Source organism: Microplitis mediator, chromosome 1 (assembly GCF_029852145.1).
Source record: "Microplitis mediator isolate UGA2020A chromosome 1, iyMicMedi2.1, whole genome shotgun sequence".
Lineage (NCBI taxonomy): Eukaryota > Metazoa > Arthropoda > Insecta > Hymenoptera > Braconidae > Microplitis > Microplitis mediator.
In genome coordinates, this window is record NC_079969.1 from 25081659 (window position 1) to 25100733 (window position 19075).

At 25.1% G+C, this 19075-nt stretch overlaps 3 protein-coding genes across 5 annotated transcripts; 2 read left to right on the forward strand and 1 right to left on the reverse strand.

The window, feature by feature from the left end:
* The first annotated feature begins 1087 nt into the window (after positions 1-1087).
* LOC130666366 (glutathione synthetase-like) lies at positions 1088-8009 on the forward strand. 3 transcript variants are annotated; one of them, XM_057467301.1, is made up of 9 exons: positions 1088-1408; positions 1982-2165; positions 3312-3387; positions 3458-3628; positions 3715-3953; positions 4014-4272; positions 4342-4616; positions 5351-5482; positions 7881-8009. In XM_057467301.1, exons 1-8 carry the CDS (start codon positions 1309-1311, stop codon positions 5475-5477), a joined length of 1431 nt encoding a protein of 476 aa, XP_057323284.1. In that variant the 5' UTR covers positions 1088-1308; the 3' UTR covers positions 5478-5482; positions 7881-8009. The 3 variants fall into 3 exon arrangements, with proteins under 3 accessions (XP_057323284.1, XP_057323292.1, XP_057323274.1); XM_057467309.1 differs by lacking the exon at positions 7881-8009 and adding an exon at positions 5691-5826; XM_057467291.1 differs by lacking the exon at positions 7881-8009 and having other exon boundaries at positions 1090-1408; positions 5351-5663.
* On the reverse strand, positions 5252-10431 carry LOC130666365 (cytochrome P450 4C1-like). Its single transcript, XM_057467273.1, has 6 exons — positions 9941-10431; positions 9647-9737; positions 7892-8077; positions 7739-7808; positions 7299-7671; positions 5252-6192 (listed from the first exon to the last, which is right to left on the reverse strand). Exons 1-6 carry the CDS (start codon positions 10220-10222, stop codon positions 5668-5670), a joined length of 1527 nt encoding a protein of 508 aa, XP_057323256.1. The 5' UTR covers positions 10223-10431; the 3' UTR covers positions 5252-5667.
* A 2980-nt stretch (positions 10432-13411) lies between these two features.
* LOC130665393 (zinc finger and SCAN domain-containing protein 5B-like) lies at positions 13412-18693 on the forward strand. Its single transcript, XM_057465743.1, has 4 exons — positions 13412-14831; positions 14947-15329; positions 15395-15549; positions 17489-18693. Exons 1-4 carry the CDS (start codon positions 14774-14776, stop codon positions 17643-17645), a joined length of 753 nt encoding a protein of 250 aa, XP_057321726.1. The 5' UTR covers positions 13412-14773; the 3' UTR covers positions 17646-18693.
* The last annotated feature ends 382 nt before the right edge of the window (positions 18694-19075 follow it).

Sequence of the window (19075 nt, forward strand, 5' to 3'; positions counted from 1 at the left end):
AAGCGCATTTTTTAAATTTTAAAATTAAGCGCATTTTTTACAAATATTATTTTTTTAATTATTAATAATTTTAAATTTGTCTGATGTCTGCTACATTCACACTCGTGTTGTGGATGATCCTGAAGTTAGCAGACAATTGTAAATTTTTGACTTTTTTTTTTCAATGAATCATTTACAAGAAAAGAAAACTAAAAGCACGCATAGAAAATTTAAAAAACTCTGAGTGTATTTTTTTAAATATTTTTTTTTCTCCATCATTTTGAAAAATATCAAAAATTTATGAGACGCCGGCTAACTTCAGTATCATTTTTTGTGGTAAATTATTTTTTATTAGTGTGAATGTAGCTGACAATTAGCAATTTTTGAATTTTTGAATAAATAATTAAAATGTAAATACTTACAATAAAAAATAATAATATGTATTTAGATAATTTAATAATTAGTACGCGCATTTTTTTAAATTTCATTATATTTATTTACTTAAAATTTAAATATAAATTGACGCATGTCTGCTACACTCACACTCATCATTTTTAAATGTTTCTTATAAACGTGACTTTAATTTATTTGAAAACATCACCACCCCAACTTAAGAACAAAAATTTGTTTAATTTTTTAAAATAAACAATTATCGGACGAATAAAAAATTATATCGGACATTGACGGACATTAGACGGACGATTCAATTGTTTATAACAAAATTTAAAAAATTCATTTTTAGGTGCCAAGTTCAGGGAGGTAACATCACTTTGTGACAAGTGTGAATGTAGCAGATATGAGATAAATTTAAAATTACAAATTAACGAATTAAACAATTTAAAAATTTTAAAAATTCACATACTGATTTTCAAATTCTATGAATGCGCATTTTTTGAATTTTATTCGATTTAAATTTAATCCACTCGTTTCAAAATTTTAAAAGTTGACAATCATCAGCTACATTCACAATCATAACCTTGTGGCGGGCAATTCTACAATTGTTTTTTTTTGTTTTTGTTTATAATTATCATGTGATAAAGAGTTATCAATTTACTTGACGTGATATTTTCCATTCATTCCATTTATATATATAGATATACATCTATGTATATTGTTAATCTGTTGATTGTGATACTTTTTATAATTTATAGACTTCGTGTCATATTTTGTAGGTAACAAGTGTTACTTTTCTTATCATTAATTGTAAAGTTTCGGTAGATGACATTTGTAATTTTATTATTTACATTCAAACGTCTAACGTCTTCACGTGCAATTGATTTCAGTACTTAAATATCTATTTGCTTTGTAAATAATAAGTATTATTTAATAATGAAATCATCGAATATTAAATTGTGCGTTGATGTGCCATTGGAAAATAAAAAACTTGAAGAAATAGTTGATGTTGCCAAAGATTTTGCTCTTATAAATGGTAAATAATAATAAAATATTTTTTTTTATTAAAAATATTAATTGTTTTAATAAAATTATTTATGATTATGATCCTGAAATTGAAAAACAATCTAAAGTTTTTAGATTTTTTTCAAACAAATTAATTATAAAAAAAAAACTAAAAATATCCACATTTAGAAAATTAAAAAATCTAAAAATGCATTTTTAAAAAATTTTTTTTTTTCATAATTTATCTTGAGAAAAATAATCGAGAAATTATTAGACGCCGGCTAACTTCAGTATCATTTATGATTTCGACAATTAGCAATTTTTTTTTTTTTTTTTTTTTTTTACAACAAAACTATTGTAAAAAAAAAAAAAAAAAAATATGCACATGTAGAAAAATAGAAAAGCTTTAGGTGCATTTTTTGAAATATTTTTTTTTGAAATCCCTGGGTAAGAATTCCGATTGAGTCCGATTGAAATCCTATTGAAGTAAATCGGATTTCTAAATTAGAGAAATTTCTTTTTAAAAAAAATTCAAAAATTATTTGACGTTGGCGAACTCGAGTTTCATAATTATTTTTGTTAATTTTAATATATTTTTTTTCAGGTATTTCATTGCATTCAAATGCGTGTTTTGATCGTAATTGTGTAAGAATATCTAAATTCACACTAATACCGACAAGTTTTCCGAGAGATGAATTTAATAAGGCGAAAAACATACAAGTGGCGATAAATAAATTGATGCACAAAGTTGCTTATGATGATGAATTTCTTACAAAAACTTTACAAAGGTATTTTATTATACTAATAATAATCATTACTATTATAAGTATTATGTTTCAAATTGATACTCAAAAACAGCTTCCCCACTTAACTACTTTTTTGAGTTTTGTACCAGAGAGCCCGTTATAAGCCTCCGTTAAATTCTATAAATTATAAACTAACAATAGGAACAGAATATCAAAATTAATGATGAAAATTTACTATCGATCTTTCGCTGGTAATAATTTAATAAATATTAAGTAAAATATAATTTATTGTTGATAATTGTAATGATTAATTACAATTAAAGCTTCTGTTACAATTTTAAAGTTTTATTGAGCATTATGTTGATCAATAACAATTATTATTATTATTACTGTAATTAATACCGTTGTCATTATAATTTTTTCCAGTACAATTATTGTTTGTGTAAAAAGATAAGTATTTATTTTAGCGCCATAAGCACTAGAAAAATCGGGATACTGACGCACGTAACAAAACGTAAATATGACATTTAAAATCATATTAAATAAAACAGGCTTATAACGAGTAGTCGAGAATAAAACTAAACGCCGGGTAGTGGGGAGACTGAAATTCCAATAAAAATTTCTCCTACGTCTCCCTGACCAGGCTTATGAGCAAGTCGACTGTACTAACAATTAATAAATAAGTTTAAAATTTTTATTAACAATTTTAAACACTTATCAATCTCTAAACATGATTGTTTATCAATGGTGTAACAATATTAATCCGATATTACATAATTATATTTTATATTATATATCATGTATGTATTTTTTATTATTATTACTATTATTATTATACATATACATATTTATATATTTGTTTTAAATATCTGGCGTTATTTAAATTTTTCAAGGTCGTAAATTAACTGTTGCTATTTTTCAACTTAAAATATATGATATTGAATATATATTTATGTTTTACACCTTTGAAAATTATTGCAAATATTTAACAAAAAAAAATAATAATTATCAACTGATTGTGATAATTGATTGTGATTTGTTAAGTGTAACAAAAAAACAAACTATTTTCTTTTTTCTACAGTAATCATTCCAATAAAATTTCCTCTACGTCCCCCCGACCCGGCTTATGACGAAGTCGACTGTATCACCAACAAATAAATCAAATAAATATTTATTTTTTAATTACAGTACAATTGAAGCTGACGATTTTACAATGGAATTATTTAATCTGTATAAAATAATTTATAAAGAAGGATATGCGCAGGTATTATTTATTCAATCATTAATAAAATAATAATAATAATAATATTAATATTAATTTTAAAAATATACAGCACAACAGTTTGGGATTATTTAGATCGGATTATTTATTAAATGGTGATTTAAATATTAAACAAATCGAATGTAATACCATTTCATCAAGTTTTGCCGGATTAGCACCAGTTGTTTCTAAATTACATAAATATGTACTGTCACAATTAGGGCATGCAGATAAAACAAAAAATGTAAGTCATAATAAATTACAAAATTTAATTTTACTATCAATTATTAATAATAATAAATTTATTTATTTATTTAATAATTATGACAGATACCTGAAAATAATTCAGCCGTGGGATTCGCCAGCGGATTAACTGAGGCATGGAAAATTTACAACAATAAAGAATCTGTGATATTATTTGTTGTGGAGGAAATAACATATAATATATGTGATCAGCGAGTTATTGAACATGCAATTCATGATATTAATCCTCAAATAAAAGTTATTAGACGTACGTTCAATGAATTAATAAAACAGGCACAGCTGAGAGCAAACAAAGAATTATTTGTGTAAGTTAATCATTTATTTAGTGAATTATTTTTTTATTTTTATTAGTAATTTTATTTTAGAGAAGATCATTTAGTGGCAGTTGTTTATTATCGCACGGGTTACGAGTCATCAGCTTATACATCACAAGAAGTCTGGAAAGTCCGTTTACTTATGGAACGCTCGCGTGCTATTAAATGCCCGTCAATACAGTACCATTTGGCGGGAACTAAAAAAGTTCAACAAGCTCTTGCACAACCTGATGCATTGAAACGTTTTCTAAGTGAAAACGAAATTATGCTTGTGCGTCAAGTATTTGCAGGCCTCTATTCACTAGACTTTGTGAGTATTTATTTATCTGATTGATTAAAAGTAATTACTGGTTTAATTTATCTACAATTTTAAATTAAGGATGAAAATGGAGATCGAGCAGCAGAAATGGCAATATTGCATCCGGAAAAATATGTCATGAAACCACAGCGCGAAGGTGGTGGTAACAATATCTATGGGTTAAATGTTAAAACGACTTTAGAGTCTATTAAAAATTCTAAAGTACGTACTGGGTATATTTTGATGGAGTACATTGATGCACCACGTCAGAAAAATTATCTTTTGGGTCCTAGCGATGAAGACATTTGTCTACAAGAACTTATTTTTGAGTTAGGAATTTATGGAATAATAATTGGGTATTGTATTTTACACTATTTTATAAATACTAAAACTTTTAAATTTAAGAACTTGTATAATTTTCGAACTCAAGACAGACAGAGTTTAAAAGTATATAATTTTCAAACCTGGAGACTTTTGCCATGGCAACGGTTGCTATGGAGATTGTTGCTATAGTAAAGGTTGCTATGGAGACGGTTGCCATATAAACAGTTGGTATGAAGACCGCTGCCATATCAACGGTTGCTATTGAGACAGTTGCCACAGCAGCGGTTGCTATGGAGATTTTTGCCATAGCAACGGTTACTATGGGGATGGTTGGCAGCTAATAGGTATAATAGGCATCCATGATGAATGTTTTTAATGACTTTTTCATAAAGGGAGCGTAGAAGGTAGTTATCAAAATATTACAAGAAGTAAAAAATATTGGAAGCGCAAAAGCCTTCTAGTTTATATAAAAAAAAATATTTTCTTTGAGACATAATAAAATTTGTCTCATCCTTTTTAAACATCTTTATGGCTTCTTGAAGTTGTCTCTGGGCTACTCGGGTAACAACTTCCGTTTATTTTTAAAATTTAAAATTTTCTTAGCGGGAAGTTAAGAAAAATAATTTGTATAAAAGTCAGTATACATTTACATTAAGTATTAAGTCTATTATTTTTGTTTTTAAAATTTTTTATAGTTTGAAAAAATACTTTTTTTTTTACACTGGTTAGTTAATTTATTATAAATTTATTTATTGTTTAATTACAGAGACCAAAATAATATAAAATTAAATAAAGAAGTGGGTCATGTGTTACGAACAAAACCATTTGGTGAGGATGAAGGCGGTATTATTGCTGGTGCTGGTGGACTCGATAGCCCTTATCTTGTTGAGTAAATTATGTAATTATTTATTTATTAATTGTTATCAATATCATTATTGCAATAATAGTAATAGAAATCAACTAAAAACAGCTTTATATTAATGCACGTATTTTTAAACATATGTTGAAGTAATACTTAAAATTTTTATATTTTATTAACAATTTAATAAAAGAAATTATAATATTTTATTACACGGAAATTTTTTATCTCCGTTTAATTTTTACAGAAATGGGATCAAAAGTTTTTATTGTAACGTCTGCTTTAATTTTAATGTCTTCAATTTTAACATGTTTGTCTTTCATGAATATATAATTGCGCAAAAGGGTAGCAAGGAGTATTTTCATACTGATCATCGCGTATTTCATGCCGATGCAGTTACGAGAGCCAGCGGCGAAAGGAACGTAAGCGTATGGGTGTCGTTTTGCGACTTGCTCGGGCAAAAACCGATCAGGATTAAAGCGCAGAGGATCCTCCCAGATATCTGCATGCCGATGAAGTTTTATTGTGGCTAAAACTACAGTAGTACTTTTTGGTAGTGTATATCCACCGCCAATATTTAAATCATCGCTCACATGACGGATGGAAAGTGGTCCGACGGGAAATAACCGCATTGTTTCTTTAATTACTCTCTCTAAATATTCCATACGGCTCAGATCTTCATTTTTTATTTCTCTTCTTTCATTTATATTGTCCCCGTATATTTCTACGAGTTCTTCATAACATTTATCCTATTGAAAAAAATAATAATTTATTACCCCAAGTCTTTTAGGAGAAAATTAGAACAGAATTTAAATAATAGGTTGTTCAATTCAATTGCATGATTCGATTTATAATACATATTGCCTTTAATCCACTACTTGGCATTACACTGTAAAAAATTTGCGGAGTGAACGGGGAGTGGATGATTTTTTATTTATTTAATTCCCTTGGAGTGAAGTTCACTCTGAAGGGGAGGTTCGGAAAATATTAATTATAAAAAAAATTACTAATACATAGTGAGCTTAGGTCTGATATTTTGACATTTATATTGAGTACGGAAATAATTACGAGCTCCCTGTCCTTATATTCGCGCGAAATGATTTTTAAAAATTATAAGCAGCTGATAAAAAAACTTTAACAAATATAATTCCACTGAGTCACAAACTGTCGTATGACTTACATCAATCATCTCATGAGATAACATTTCATATTGCACCGAAATATTAAAGATTCCCATAAAAACTATGTCACTACAGCTATTCAATAATTTAATATTTTTACTATGTATTATATATATGAAATTATAATTTACTGAGTTACTAAAACATTTTATAAATTAAAAACATAATATTTTAAGTTTAATTATTAATATCTTAATGAATTATTTTTTAAATAATTATGTTTCTAATTAACAGCTGTTTCTATTAAATAGAAATTTATTTAAGTATTAAAACTCCGGGCCGGAGTGAATTCGGATTAAAATAAAATTCGCGTCACTCCGAAATCACTCCGCTCATGAAAAAATCCCTATTCACTTCCCATGCGGAGTGTTTTTTTTTTTTTTTTTTATAAAAAAATCAGGACTTATCACCGTATAAGAAATTCCATAGAAAATCTATAGAAAAATCAGGACTTGTCGCCGTCTAAGAAAATCCATAAAAAATCTATAGAAAATCCAACTCCGGAATACCGAGTAACGGAATAAATTCGGATTAAAATAAAATCCATATTCGGATTCACTCCCGATTTTTTACAGTGTATAAATTATAATATTATTTAAAATAAACTCTACTAAAAAAATATATTCATTATCTTTCATAATTAATTAAAAAGTTTTATTGTAACACAAACTCACTTGTATTTCTGGAAAGTTAGCAAGCATGTATATCACAAAGGAATTAACTGTCGCGGTTGTATCATTACCACCAAACATTATTGTATCAACTTCTTCGCGAAGTTCTTCATTCGTTAATTCACTTCCTTGGTTTGATAATTCAATTAGTAAATCAAGAAAAGCTTTTCTTTGTACTTGGGATGTATCTCCCGGGTTATTTTCATAATTTATTTCTTTTGAATACTGCTGACGCTTTTGCTTTATGACATCATTTGTCTGTTTATGTAAATATTTAATATACTTGTCTTGGTCTCTTGAAAATTTTGTTAAATTAAAAATAATGTCTGGGTACAGCCATATTGTGAACATTCTTCTGTACACTATTTCCTTTACTCTAGATTCAAATTATTGTCATTTAATTTACTCAAAATAAATCTTATTATAAATTTATGTGTACATACTTTTGCAAAGCTTCTAAGTAACTCGTATCTTTTGTTGTTTGTGTATTCGAAGTAACTCCCATGGCTGTTTCTAAAAATATAAACGTACTTTTTAATTAACTAATTGAGGTACTGATTAAATTTGTTTTTTCTTTGTTTTAAGAAAATTATTACCGCAAATTATGTCGAGAGTACAAAGTGATATGTACGTAAATATATCGAATTCATCTTTATTCAGTTCAACTTCCATTACTTTTACCATAATCTCGGACTTTTTATCCATTATGTCGACAAATGATTCAAGTATTCTTGGATGGAATGTTGGCATTATTAATTTACGATGTACTTTCCATTTATCAGCTTAAAAAAAATTTTTATTTGCAATTGTAATAAAGTTTTATTTATCATAGATTTATTGTTGAAATTTAAGTGATTATAGAAAAATTTAATTTATTTTTAAGTTATTTAAATTGTTTAAAGCCATTAACTTGACTTGTTTTTTAAACCGTGAGTTTTAAATTGTTTTGAGCACTTGAAACGAATTGAGAATAATTTAAAACTTTTTTATGGTTTTCAAAAAATAATTTATAAAATTAAATTATTTAAATGCACAGATATATTAGGAAATCGAACGCACATATAATTGTTTGTTAATTTTTTTTTTTTTTACTGAACAGTATTGATGTCAATTGTAATTCCGTGAAATTAAAAGTAAAAAAAAATTGAATAATTGTCATTGACAACTTAATTCTTTTACAATGAAAGTAAGAAAAATAATGCAATTAGATTTAAAAGTTTATTATTATAATTCTTATAAAAATTGTTCAATTAATGAGAAAATTTTTTTGTGCTTCTAACGTTGATATGAAATTTTATCGCTTAAAAATAGTTTTTTTTTCTCAGCGACTTAAAATTTATAAACATACTATTAATTTATTGTTCAACAAATAGAAAGGTATAAATTGTTTTAAATTTTTTACCAATCTTATCTATTAAAAAATGTTAACAAACCATACGAATGTCTACGATACAGGTTTTAATGTTTAAATGCTTACTTTAAAAAATTCAATACCGTTTAATTGTCTACTAGAATTAATTTCACACGATTTAATTGCCTGAAAAAATAATTACAGTTTTATTGTCTCCTGCTAAAAATACCATGCCAAGTTATTTACAAAAATAAATTAACGTTAAATTCCACAATTATATCAACACAAATTGATTTACATAAAACAATAATAAGTATACAATTGAAACGTAATTTTAATATCTAAAAAAAAATAAAAAATAACAAAGTCGCAAACTAAACAACATGCAATTAAATTCGCTAAACAATTAAACAGGAAATTGAATTATTAATTATATTTGCCAAAATTACTATAGATACTATCAATTGAATAAACTTGAAATTATACCTTTACTTAATTTATGAAACTTTGCATTAAGTAATTAAAAGTAATAAAATTACTATCGGTAAATGAATGAAATACAACTCGAGGCAAAGTTATTAATTAAAAGTAGTAAAAATTGATTAATAATTACAGTAATTTGGTGTCTGGTTTTTATTCAATTAAAGACTTCTAATAGCTTATATCCTTCTATTAAAAAAAAAACTAATTTCTTCAATGAAATTATTGTTAATCATTTTCATAAAATTTATCTATTATATTTTTTATCTGTATACTTATCAAAATATTAAAGGTACTCAGTAGTATTATAACAATCTCCTCAATGCATAGCACGCACAAATAATAATAAACCTCCTTTTCTACATATATATATATATATATATATATATATATATATATATATCTCAGTATCGCATCAGAGTACCTTCATTGCGATAATTAAACTACTTATACTAGAATCACGTATTGTAATATTTAGTGTGCTTATATACACATATACTTTGTATATATATAGACTTACCTGGTGCTGTAAATAATCCTGTTCCCAACCAAGGACGAAAAAACCTGAACATTTCATCCTTCTCAATGGTTTTTGGACTATGAAAAACTATCTTAAATTTACACAATAATTAATTACAGAATACATTATTCCACACTCTAATGAAGACAAATTATCTTCATAAAAATTTTTTTTCTTACTACCCAGTACCCACTATCATGATTTATTACTTTCAGTTGCATTATATACTGCAATTCATCACCTTATCTTTGTAATATTTGTTAATTTAAATATTAAATTTTACAAATTAATTACCTTCAGTTGTTCGGGATCAAATAAAACAACACATAATTTATGTCCAAGCCAAGCTCGCGCTGGTGACGATGGATAATTATCCAATAATAACATAACTTTATTAACAATATCCTCGGCTTCGCCAAAAAAATGATGAGCGTTCCCGATAATTGGTAGTGTCGGTGGTCCTGGTATTTTATTACCAGCTCTATATAAATCTAATCTTTTGTAATGATAAATCACTAGTTTTTTTACCGCAATTATAAGTATTATTAATGATAATAACAATAATATTAATTCCATTATAAATTTTTAGATAACGTTGCAATTAGCAATAGTTATAATTGTTTTTTAATTTATGATCGTGACTTTGTAGAATTTTAATTACCGAGTTTTTAATTTACTTCGTACTTTTTTTAAATTACCTCACACTTTTTATAAAATTCTAGAGTGAAAAAATTATTTGTTAAATAATTTAAAAAATATTTAATAAGGGAGTGTAACTTCTTCGGCGGTTAAATGACCATTGGAAAGAATCAACGAGTCCTCTCTTATAAATAAATAATTTTTAAAACGTATGGGAGAGACGAATCTTAATATATTGTCGTAAACATATAATACATCTTAGAGTATTTTAAGTTCTTGTTCCTTTGACGTAATTTTTGAATTAATTACTAAAAAAAATTTTTAAATTAATGGTTGGAAGCAACTTTTTTTTTTTCTAAACCCGTTTTTTGTTTATCATAAAATATTAAATTGCAACAACAAAAAAAAATATTCCGGTCCGAGGAATTTATATATATATATATGATTTTACTATGGAAATTTTGATCGATTCTATAAATAATTAAAGAGATTATAGTAATGGTAAAATGTAATTATTCTGTCTCAATACTTCGTGATTTGCGTTAATACAAGCTCGCTTACGTACCTCGTTAATCAATATATATTTCGAAGCATAATTAACAAAATTTTCCCACGTGTATTATTTTACTATTAATGTTTATGTATATGTTTATATATCATATTATTATATTTATATTTGTATTTGTATACTTGTAAATAAATTTGCGGTTACTCGGAACATATTTATTGTTTCATAATTTCATAGAATTATTCATATTACTTTTAATATTTATAGATAATAGTTAAATTATTAAATTGTATGCAATTCTCTTTACGACAACTTTCTTATATTTGTGGTGACTGAAAATTTTAATTTTGCATAAGGGACGGGGACGGGACAAAACGGGGTACCCCTCAAAATTTTATAAAAATTTTTTTTTTAAATTTTTTTTTACTCTCAAGGGGAGGTTCGGAAAATATTAATTATAAAAAAAATTACTAATACATAGTGAGCTTAGGTCTTTGATATTTTGACATTTGTATTGAGTACGGAAATAATTACGAGCTCCCTGTCCATATATTCACGCGAAATGATTTTTAAAAATTATAAGCAGCTGACAATAAAACTTGATCAAATATAATTCCACTGAGTCACAAACTGTCGTATGATTTACGTCAATCGTACCACGAGATAACATTTCATATTGCACCGAAATATCAAAGATTCCCATAAAAACTATGTCACTACAGCTATTCATTAATTTAAAATTTTCACTATGTATTATATATATGAAATTATAATTTACTGAGTTACTAAAACATTTTATAAATTAAGAAGATAATATCTTAAGTTTAATTATTAATATCTCAATGAATTATTTTTTAAATAATTATGTTTCTAATTAACAACTGTTTCTATTAAATATAAATTTATTTAAGTATTAAAACTCTGGACTGGAGTGGATTCGGATTAAAATAAAATTCGCGTCACTCCGAAATCACTCCGCCCATGAAAAAATCCCTATTCACTTTTTATGCGGAGTGATTTTTTTAAACTCTAGTAAACTCTAGAACTCCAAGTAAGAGTGAGTTCGGATTAAAATAAAACCCGTATTCACTCCCGATTTTTTACAGTGTATTGTTAGTTCCAGTTAATATTTTAAATTATATTTTCTAAAAACTTGTTTGTTTTAAAAAACAACTGACTCTTACCGCCGTCTCATTCTAAATCTTTTTAGATTTTTTTGACTTTGTTACCACAGCATCCGTTTTAAGATTTTTTAATACTCGTATAAACTTTTAATCAACGACAATTTGCTTTCCTCGTATTTTCAGAAGTTGTAAATAAATTTATCATTGTTTTGCATTTCAAAGTTTTGAACTTTTCTTATGCACATGTAATTTTTATATGCAAAGAGAACTTTGAAATTGGGTTGGCTGTTTCTTTTAAATTTGAATTACGAGTATACTGGAGTCTATAGACTGAATATTTACAATTATAAACAAGAATCCAATCCGTATGTTTGCAAGAGTTTAGTTGTTTTTTTCAACAACCAAAGTTACTTTTTCATTAGACAAATTGACCTGAAATAATTTTAAAGCCCAGACTCGACGATCACGTTATAAAATTTATTAAAATTAAATATGTACTTATTTTCTCATTAAAAGTTAAAAATTTTACTGTCTAGACTCGGGTATGTAAATATGTTTTTTAAATATTCTTCTCAAATAAATTCTCAAAAAAGAATAAAATATTTAAAACGCTCTTTTTACTCGACCAAAAAAAAATTTATATATGTATATAATAATAATAATAATAATAATAAATGGCTGAGTGTCCCAGATTAAATTTAATAAAAAAATGGATTAAAATTTTATTGCTCACAAAATGATATTTCTATAAAAATATTAGATCAATATTTTAAATTTAATAATATTACCAAAGCTTAAATTAAAAATACTATAAATATTAATAATTATATCAAGTGAACCATTAATAAAATATAAGCTTGCATAAAATTTTTTTAATGCTGTAAAAGCGTAATAAATTAATTACAAAATCTTAAGGATCATCATTACTCCTTATAATTAATAATTATATCCAACGTAAAACCCGAATAAATTATTATTTGTTGCATGCATATAAAAAAACCCTTCAGTGAACTGAATTGTTTGAAATATTAATGTATAAGAAGCATTGACTTTATCTCTTAACTACCATTAAAAATTTAATTCACTTATTATTCACTTGACTCACCTTTTGCTCGTTTAAGAAATTCAGTGTCTGATTAACTAATTTCCGTTCAACGAAAATTATTAAATTCATTCATTCATTTTTTATTCAATGGCTTTTATTATCTATATTATTAAGAGAATAAGAAAAATTTTGTTCCCACCATATCTATATGATAGAATTAGTTAATGTTATTGAAATTGGTATCATTAGATAGGTCTTGACTTGAATTTGTGCCTTTTCATGGTTTGAACTCTTTCTTATTGCCAAGTATCGAGATAAATCAATTTATCTATATCATTTAAATTACATTTAAATTACGCGGGAAAAAAGACCATCGTATTTATTTTCTTTAAATAAATTAATGTTTTAATTATTCTGTCACTGAATATATATAATTGTTATATATATAATCAAGAGAAAATAAAAAAAATTTCGTCTATGCCATGTTTTTTATGATAATCAAAATTAAAAAAAGTTAATTTGGTAGCAGTGAAAAAAAATATAGAAGACGACTAATAAAAAAATTTGACCGTGTAGATTTTTTTTCAAGAATCCCATAATTATACAATCATCGAAATCAATAAGTTTGCGAGTTAATGATAAGATTGGTCTCATAAAATTTTAATGATCATAGAAATAAACTAAAAATTCTAGAGTTGATTTTCTAGTATAGACTTTAATAAACAGGTAAATTCAAATCATGTTTTCAAATTTGATAGTAATACTCTGTATGACAGTAAAGTTGGCGTACATCTGCCAATTTTTAAAATTTTTAAACAATAAAATAAAATTTTTTTAACAAAAAAATTAAAAAATGGATTTTTAGAAAACTGTAAAATCAGTACACGACAGCAAAAAATCACCGGGGTAAATCCAAATGGTGTAGGTGTTAAAATTGGCGGTGCTAAATTTCAACCCCGAAAGCGGTGTGAAAATAACGCCGTCGCCGGTGTAAATATTCTTTATCGGTGTTAAAATATTTTACTTTGGAAATGTGTGCATATGTGTGCGCGTGTTTGAGTGCGTGTGTGTGTGTCAAAATATTTTTTGCTTTTTATAAGCTTTCCAAAGCTGATACTTCGAGCGGACGCAGTCTACTCCACTTTTACACCGGTTTAACACCAATATTTTAACACCGCCGAATTACGCCTTTTACACCGGTGTAATTTCATTTTAACATCGCGCGGAGTTAAAATGAGTCCATTTTTAACTCCGCTCTTTTACAGTGATCCATTTTTTTATATTTTATCAATTTAATAGTTTAATTTTTTAATACGTAATTTAAAAATTGTCTGCTACATTTACACTCATATTTTTATACAATATTTGTAATTTCTACAAATAAAAAATTTTTAATTTAGACATTTAATAGTTTAGTAACTTAATTATTAATTAACTTTGACTAAAATAATTTTTTAAATTAAATACAAAACCAAAGTAAAATACAAAATTTTTTATTATTAAAATTTTTTAATAAATTTTAAATTTACAAATAATATTAAGCCATTAAAAAAATATTGAAATTATCAAGATGATCTACACATGTCTATAGTACATATATATGCAGTAAAATTTAAAAAAATTTAAAGAAAACAAATGAGTGCAGAAAATCCTGTCTACAGAGTGTCGCCCAGTGATTTAACTCGACAAAGCTTGTCACCAAAAAATAATTATACTCATATTAATAATAATTAATAAATGCATTTATAACTATTATTTTTTTTATAATTGAATAAATAATTCTCTTTAATATAAAGAATAATATCAATAATATGCCACGTTGTTTAATGAAATCAATAGTAAGATATCGTCAAGAAAATAATTATGAAGGTAAGATCTACAGTGATTTTAATTAACGAGCTACTACTTAAACTTACATACAATTGACATTTTTTAAATAAATTTATTTAATATTTTATATTTCATATATTTATTATACTGACAGATAAATTATCAAGAACAGCTTCAGCAGGAATTTCAAATAAAAAAAAGAAAGTTAAAGAAACCAAAAAAAATAACAATATTAATTACTCGTCACTGCCTATTATGACGAGATATTTTTTTAATAAAAATAATTCATTAAGAGATCAAGTACCTCTGGGATTACGATTGAATTTCGTCGATATTGATAACAATGCCGGTTGCTCAGCCGATAATAATACGGATTTAAATATTAAAAATAATAATTATTGTAGTTTGTATAATAATAATTACCCAGAAATTAAAGTGGTGGATAATTACGTCAAAAATAATATTGTTGATAATATTTTTAATGATAATAATAAATTAGATGTTGCTGTGTCTAGCAAAGAGCTTCAAATTGATGAGGTAATTTTTTTTTTATAAATTAAATTAGTAATTATATATTTATATATATTTTTTATGGTTTATAGAATGAGCAAAATGGTAAAAAAAATAAAACACTACATCATTGTCCTTATTGTCACAAAAGTTTTGACCGTCCTTGGGTTTTGAAAGGACATTTGAGACTTCATACGGGAGAAAGGCCTTTTGAGTGTCCGGTTTGTCAAAAGTCATTTGCTGACAGGTATATTACTTATTTATATTTAATTTAATAATAAATTATAAATATTATTAACAGTCAACTGAACGTCAAAATGTATCAGAAAAGTATAGAAATTGTTTTTACGAAAAAGCCTCCTTGAAAAATAGTCCAAATTCACATACGAAAAAAGTATATGTCCGAGATACATCCTGGCAAAATTTAATATATGCATATATGTTTAGATTTGCCTGGATATATACTTTTTTCGTACGGGTTTTACAATAAAAGTTTATAATTTTTTTAAACAGACCTTAAAATAATGAGACTTTATTTTTATATTTATCATTATAGATAAAATATATAAAAAAAAAAGTCAATAAGATATTAGTCGTCAGTTCCCATTAATTTTTCATTAAAAAAACAATTTACGAGATCTAAAATGACTAAGGTAATAAAAAATCCACTTAGTCAGTAAAAAAAAAAAAATAATAATTGTTTACCTAAATATTATTTTTTTAATAAAATATATGAAACGATGGGAGGGGTATTTTGATGTATCATCAATCGAGAATTTTACGTTGATATATTTTTTGGTTCGATATATAAAAATTTTATAATTTTAAAATCAGAATAATTTTCTGTAAAAATTTTTTCTTGTTCATCCAGAAGAGTATTTTTTTTAATTACATAAATTTGATTACGTAATTACATAAAAAAAAATGTTTTATTGATTTTAATGAAATTATTTAAATAAATTTTAAATAATAATTGAATTCTTTAGTAGGTGTTTAGAATTTAATTGCAATGATTTTAGTAAAATACGTTTTCTTTATATTATTCATATTAATTTTAAAGAAATCGTATTGGTAGATAAATGGAATTGATAAAACTATCATTTATATACAATTAAACAAACTCAATTATTTGTATTGAGTACGAGTTTATTGAATAGAGTGAAGTAGACAATATAATAAAGAGAATCGAATAACGATAATTGCTATTCTATTAGTATAATTATATTAAGTCCTGTGCAATTTCCTTTATTCAGAGATATTCAGGGCTTTAATTATCTAGTCTGTTTGAAGAAAATTTTTTTTTGTTTATTTGTGTTTTTGAAATTAAGCAAAAATTGATTTAATCGTTCCTTTTTTTTTGGTACGTTTTTTAAAAATTAGTGCTGAGATTTTTTTGATTTTTTAGTTAATTTTTATTTTGAAAATTTCGCAAAGAAGTTCAAATTTTGCATTTTTTTGAACTTATGATTTTGATAATTTTAATAAAATCGAGAATTATGATCTTGAAGTTAGAAACTGTCTCCCAAGCAAATGCTCACCCTAGTGAGTTTTTATAACGATTTTTTTTTATATGTAAGAAGATTATATCAATTTTTAAATTTATCGTAATTTAAATTATAAATATTTATTTTTACAAAAAATTTATATAAATTTTTAGGAAACAAATGATACAAGTACTTTTTATTTATTCTTTGTAAGAATTCAAGAACTTGGGGCCAGTTGTTCAAACCGGGTTTATTTTTAATCCGGGTTTAATTATCATTGCTGGTATATCTATATATCATTAATATATAGACATACTAGCAATATTAATTAACACCTGGATAAAAATAAACTCGGTTTGAAAAACTGGCCCTTATTTTTTTAAAGATGATTCTGAAGTTAGCAGACAATCAACAATTCTCGAATTTTTTTTTTCAAGAAATCAATTCAAAAAAAAAAAAAAAAAAAAAAAACTAAAAACATGCGCATGTAGAAAATTAAAAAAGCTTCCGGTGCAAATTTTTGAATATTGTTTGTTTTTCAAATAAATTTATCGTTTTTAAATAAATTAAAAAATTAGACGTCGGCTAACTTCAGTATCACTTTTAAAAGCAGTCTTATGTCTGCTACATTCACACTCATACTATTTTTACTCATTTATTTATTTATAAATGAATATGATAATAATCAATAATTATTTATAGATCTAATTTACGAGCACATCAAAGAACGAGAAATCATCACGAGTGGCAATGGAAGTGTCAAAATTGTTTCAAAGCATTTTCACAACGACGTTATTTAGACCGTCATTGTCCCGAAGCCTGTCGTAAATATCGATTATCCCAAAAACGCGGCGACTAATAAAAATAAATCGATAAAAAATAAATAAAATCATTGTTAAAATAAAATAAATAATTCTTTACATTGTACTCAAATTGTAAATTACTATTTGTCTCAATCAAATGTATAAATATTTACTTATTACAAAATTATTATATATATTTTATTTTTAAAAAAATTATAAGGTAACAAAAACGAGCAACCTCCAGTCACTACGTGACTACCCGAGTATTACCACAAAATTTGAAAATATGATTTGAATTTACCTGTTTATTTAAATCTATACTAGAAAATCAACTCTAAAATTTTTTGTTTATTTCTATGATCATTGAAATTTAATGAGACCAATCTCATCATTAACTCGCAAACTTATTGATTTCGATGATTGTATAATTATGGGATTCTTGAAAAAAAATCTACACGGTCAAATTTTTTTATTAGTCGTCTTCTATATTTTTTTTCACTGCTACCAAATTAACTTTTTTTAATTTTTACTATCATAGAAGACATGGCATAGACGAAATTTTTTTTATTTTCTCTTGATTATATATATAACAATTATATATATTCAGTGACAGAATAATTAAAACATTAATTTATTTAAAGAAAATAAATACGATGGTCTTTTTTCCCGCGTAATTTAAATGTAATTCGAATGATATAGATAAATTGATTTATCTCGATACTTGGTAATAAGAAAGAGTTCAAACCATGAAAAGGCACAAATTCAAGACAAGACCTATCTAATGATACCAATTTCAATAATATTAACTAATTCTATCATATAGATATGGAGGGAACTAAATTTTTCTTATTCTCTTAATAATATAGATAATAAAAGCCATTGAATAAAAAATGAATGAATGAATTTAATAATTTTCGTTGACCGGAAATTAGTTAATCAGACACTGAATTTCTTAAACGAGCAAAAGGTAAATCAAGTGAGTAATAGTGAATTAAATTGTTAATGGTAGTTAAGAGATAAAGTCAATGCTTCTTATACATTAATATTTCAAACAATTCAGTTCACTGAAGGGTTTTTTATATGCACGCAACAAATAATAATTTATTCGGGTTTTACGTTGGATAAAATTAATAATTATAAGGAGTAATAATGATCCTTAAGATTTTGTAATTAATTTGTTACGCTTTTACATCATTAAAATAATTTTATGCAAGCTCATATTTTATTAATGGTTCACTTGATGTAATTATTAATAACTATAAAATTTTTAATGTAAGCTTTGGTAATATTATTAAATTTAAAATATTTTTATAGAAAGATCAATTTGTGAGCAATAAAGTTTCAATTAATTTTTTTATTAAATTTAATCTGCGACACTCAGCCATTTATTATTATTATTATTATTATTATTATTGTTATATACATATATAAATTTTTTGTTGGTTCTTATCTTTAAAAAACAAGACCTTTTTAACGATACCGAATT

What these genes read in the sequence shown, in the direction of transcription:
- LOC130666366 (XM_057467301.1), top strand. Translation starts at nt 1,309, where the DNA reads ATGAAATCATCGAATATTAAATTGTGCGTTGATGTGCCATTGGAAAAT. An exon ending in ATGCAGATAAAACAAAAAAT is followed by an intron (nt 3,629 to 3,714) that starts GTAAGTCATAAT and finishes TAATTATGACAG; the next exon opens with ATACCTGAAAATAATTCAGC. An exon ending in ATTTATGGAATAATAATTGG is followed by an intron (nt 4,617 to 5,350) that starts GTATTGTATTTT and finishes GTTTAATTACAG; the next exon opens with AGACCAAAATAATATAAAAT.
- LOC130665393 (XM_057465743.1), top strand. Translation starts at nt 14,774, where the DNA reads ATGCCACGTTGTTTAATGAAATCAATAGTAAGATATCGTCAAGAAAAT. An exon ending in TCAAGAAAATAATTATGAAG is followed by an intron (nt 14,832 to 14,946) that starts GTAAGATCTACA and finishes TTATACTGACAG; the next exon opens with ATAAATTATCAAGAACAGCT. An exon ending in CAAAAGTCATTTGCTGACAG is followed by an intron (nt 15,550 to 17,488) that starts GTATATTACTTA and finishes AATTATTTATAG; the next exon opens with ATCTAATTTACGAGCACATC.
- LOC130666365 (XM_057467273.1), bottom strand. Translation starts at nt 10,222, where the DNA reads ATGGAATTAATATTATTGTTATTATCATTAATAATACTTATAATTGCG. An exon ending in AGGATTATTTACAGCACCAG is followed by an intron (nt 8,078 to 9,646) that starts GTAAGTCTATAT and finishes ATTTTTTTTAAG; the next exon opens with CTGATAAATGGAAAGTACAT. An exon ending in CTAACTTTCCAGAAATACAA is followed by an intron (nt 6,193 to 7,298) that starts GTGAGTTTGTGT and finishes TTTTTTCAATAG; the next exon opens with GATAAATGTTATGAAGAACT.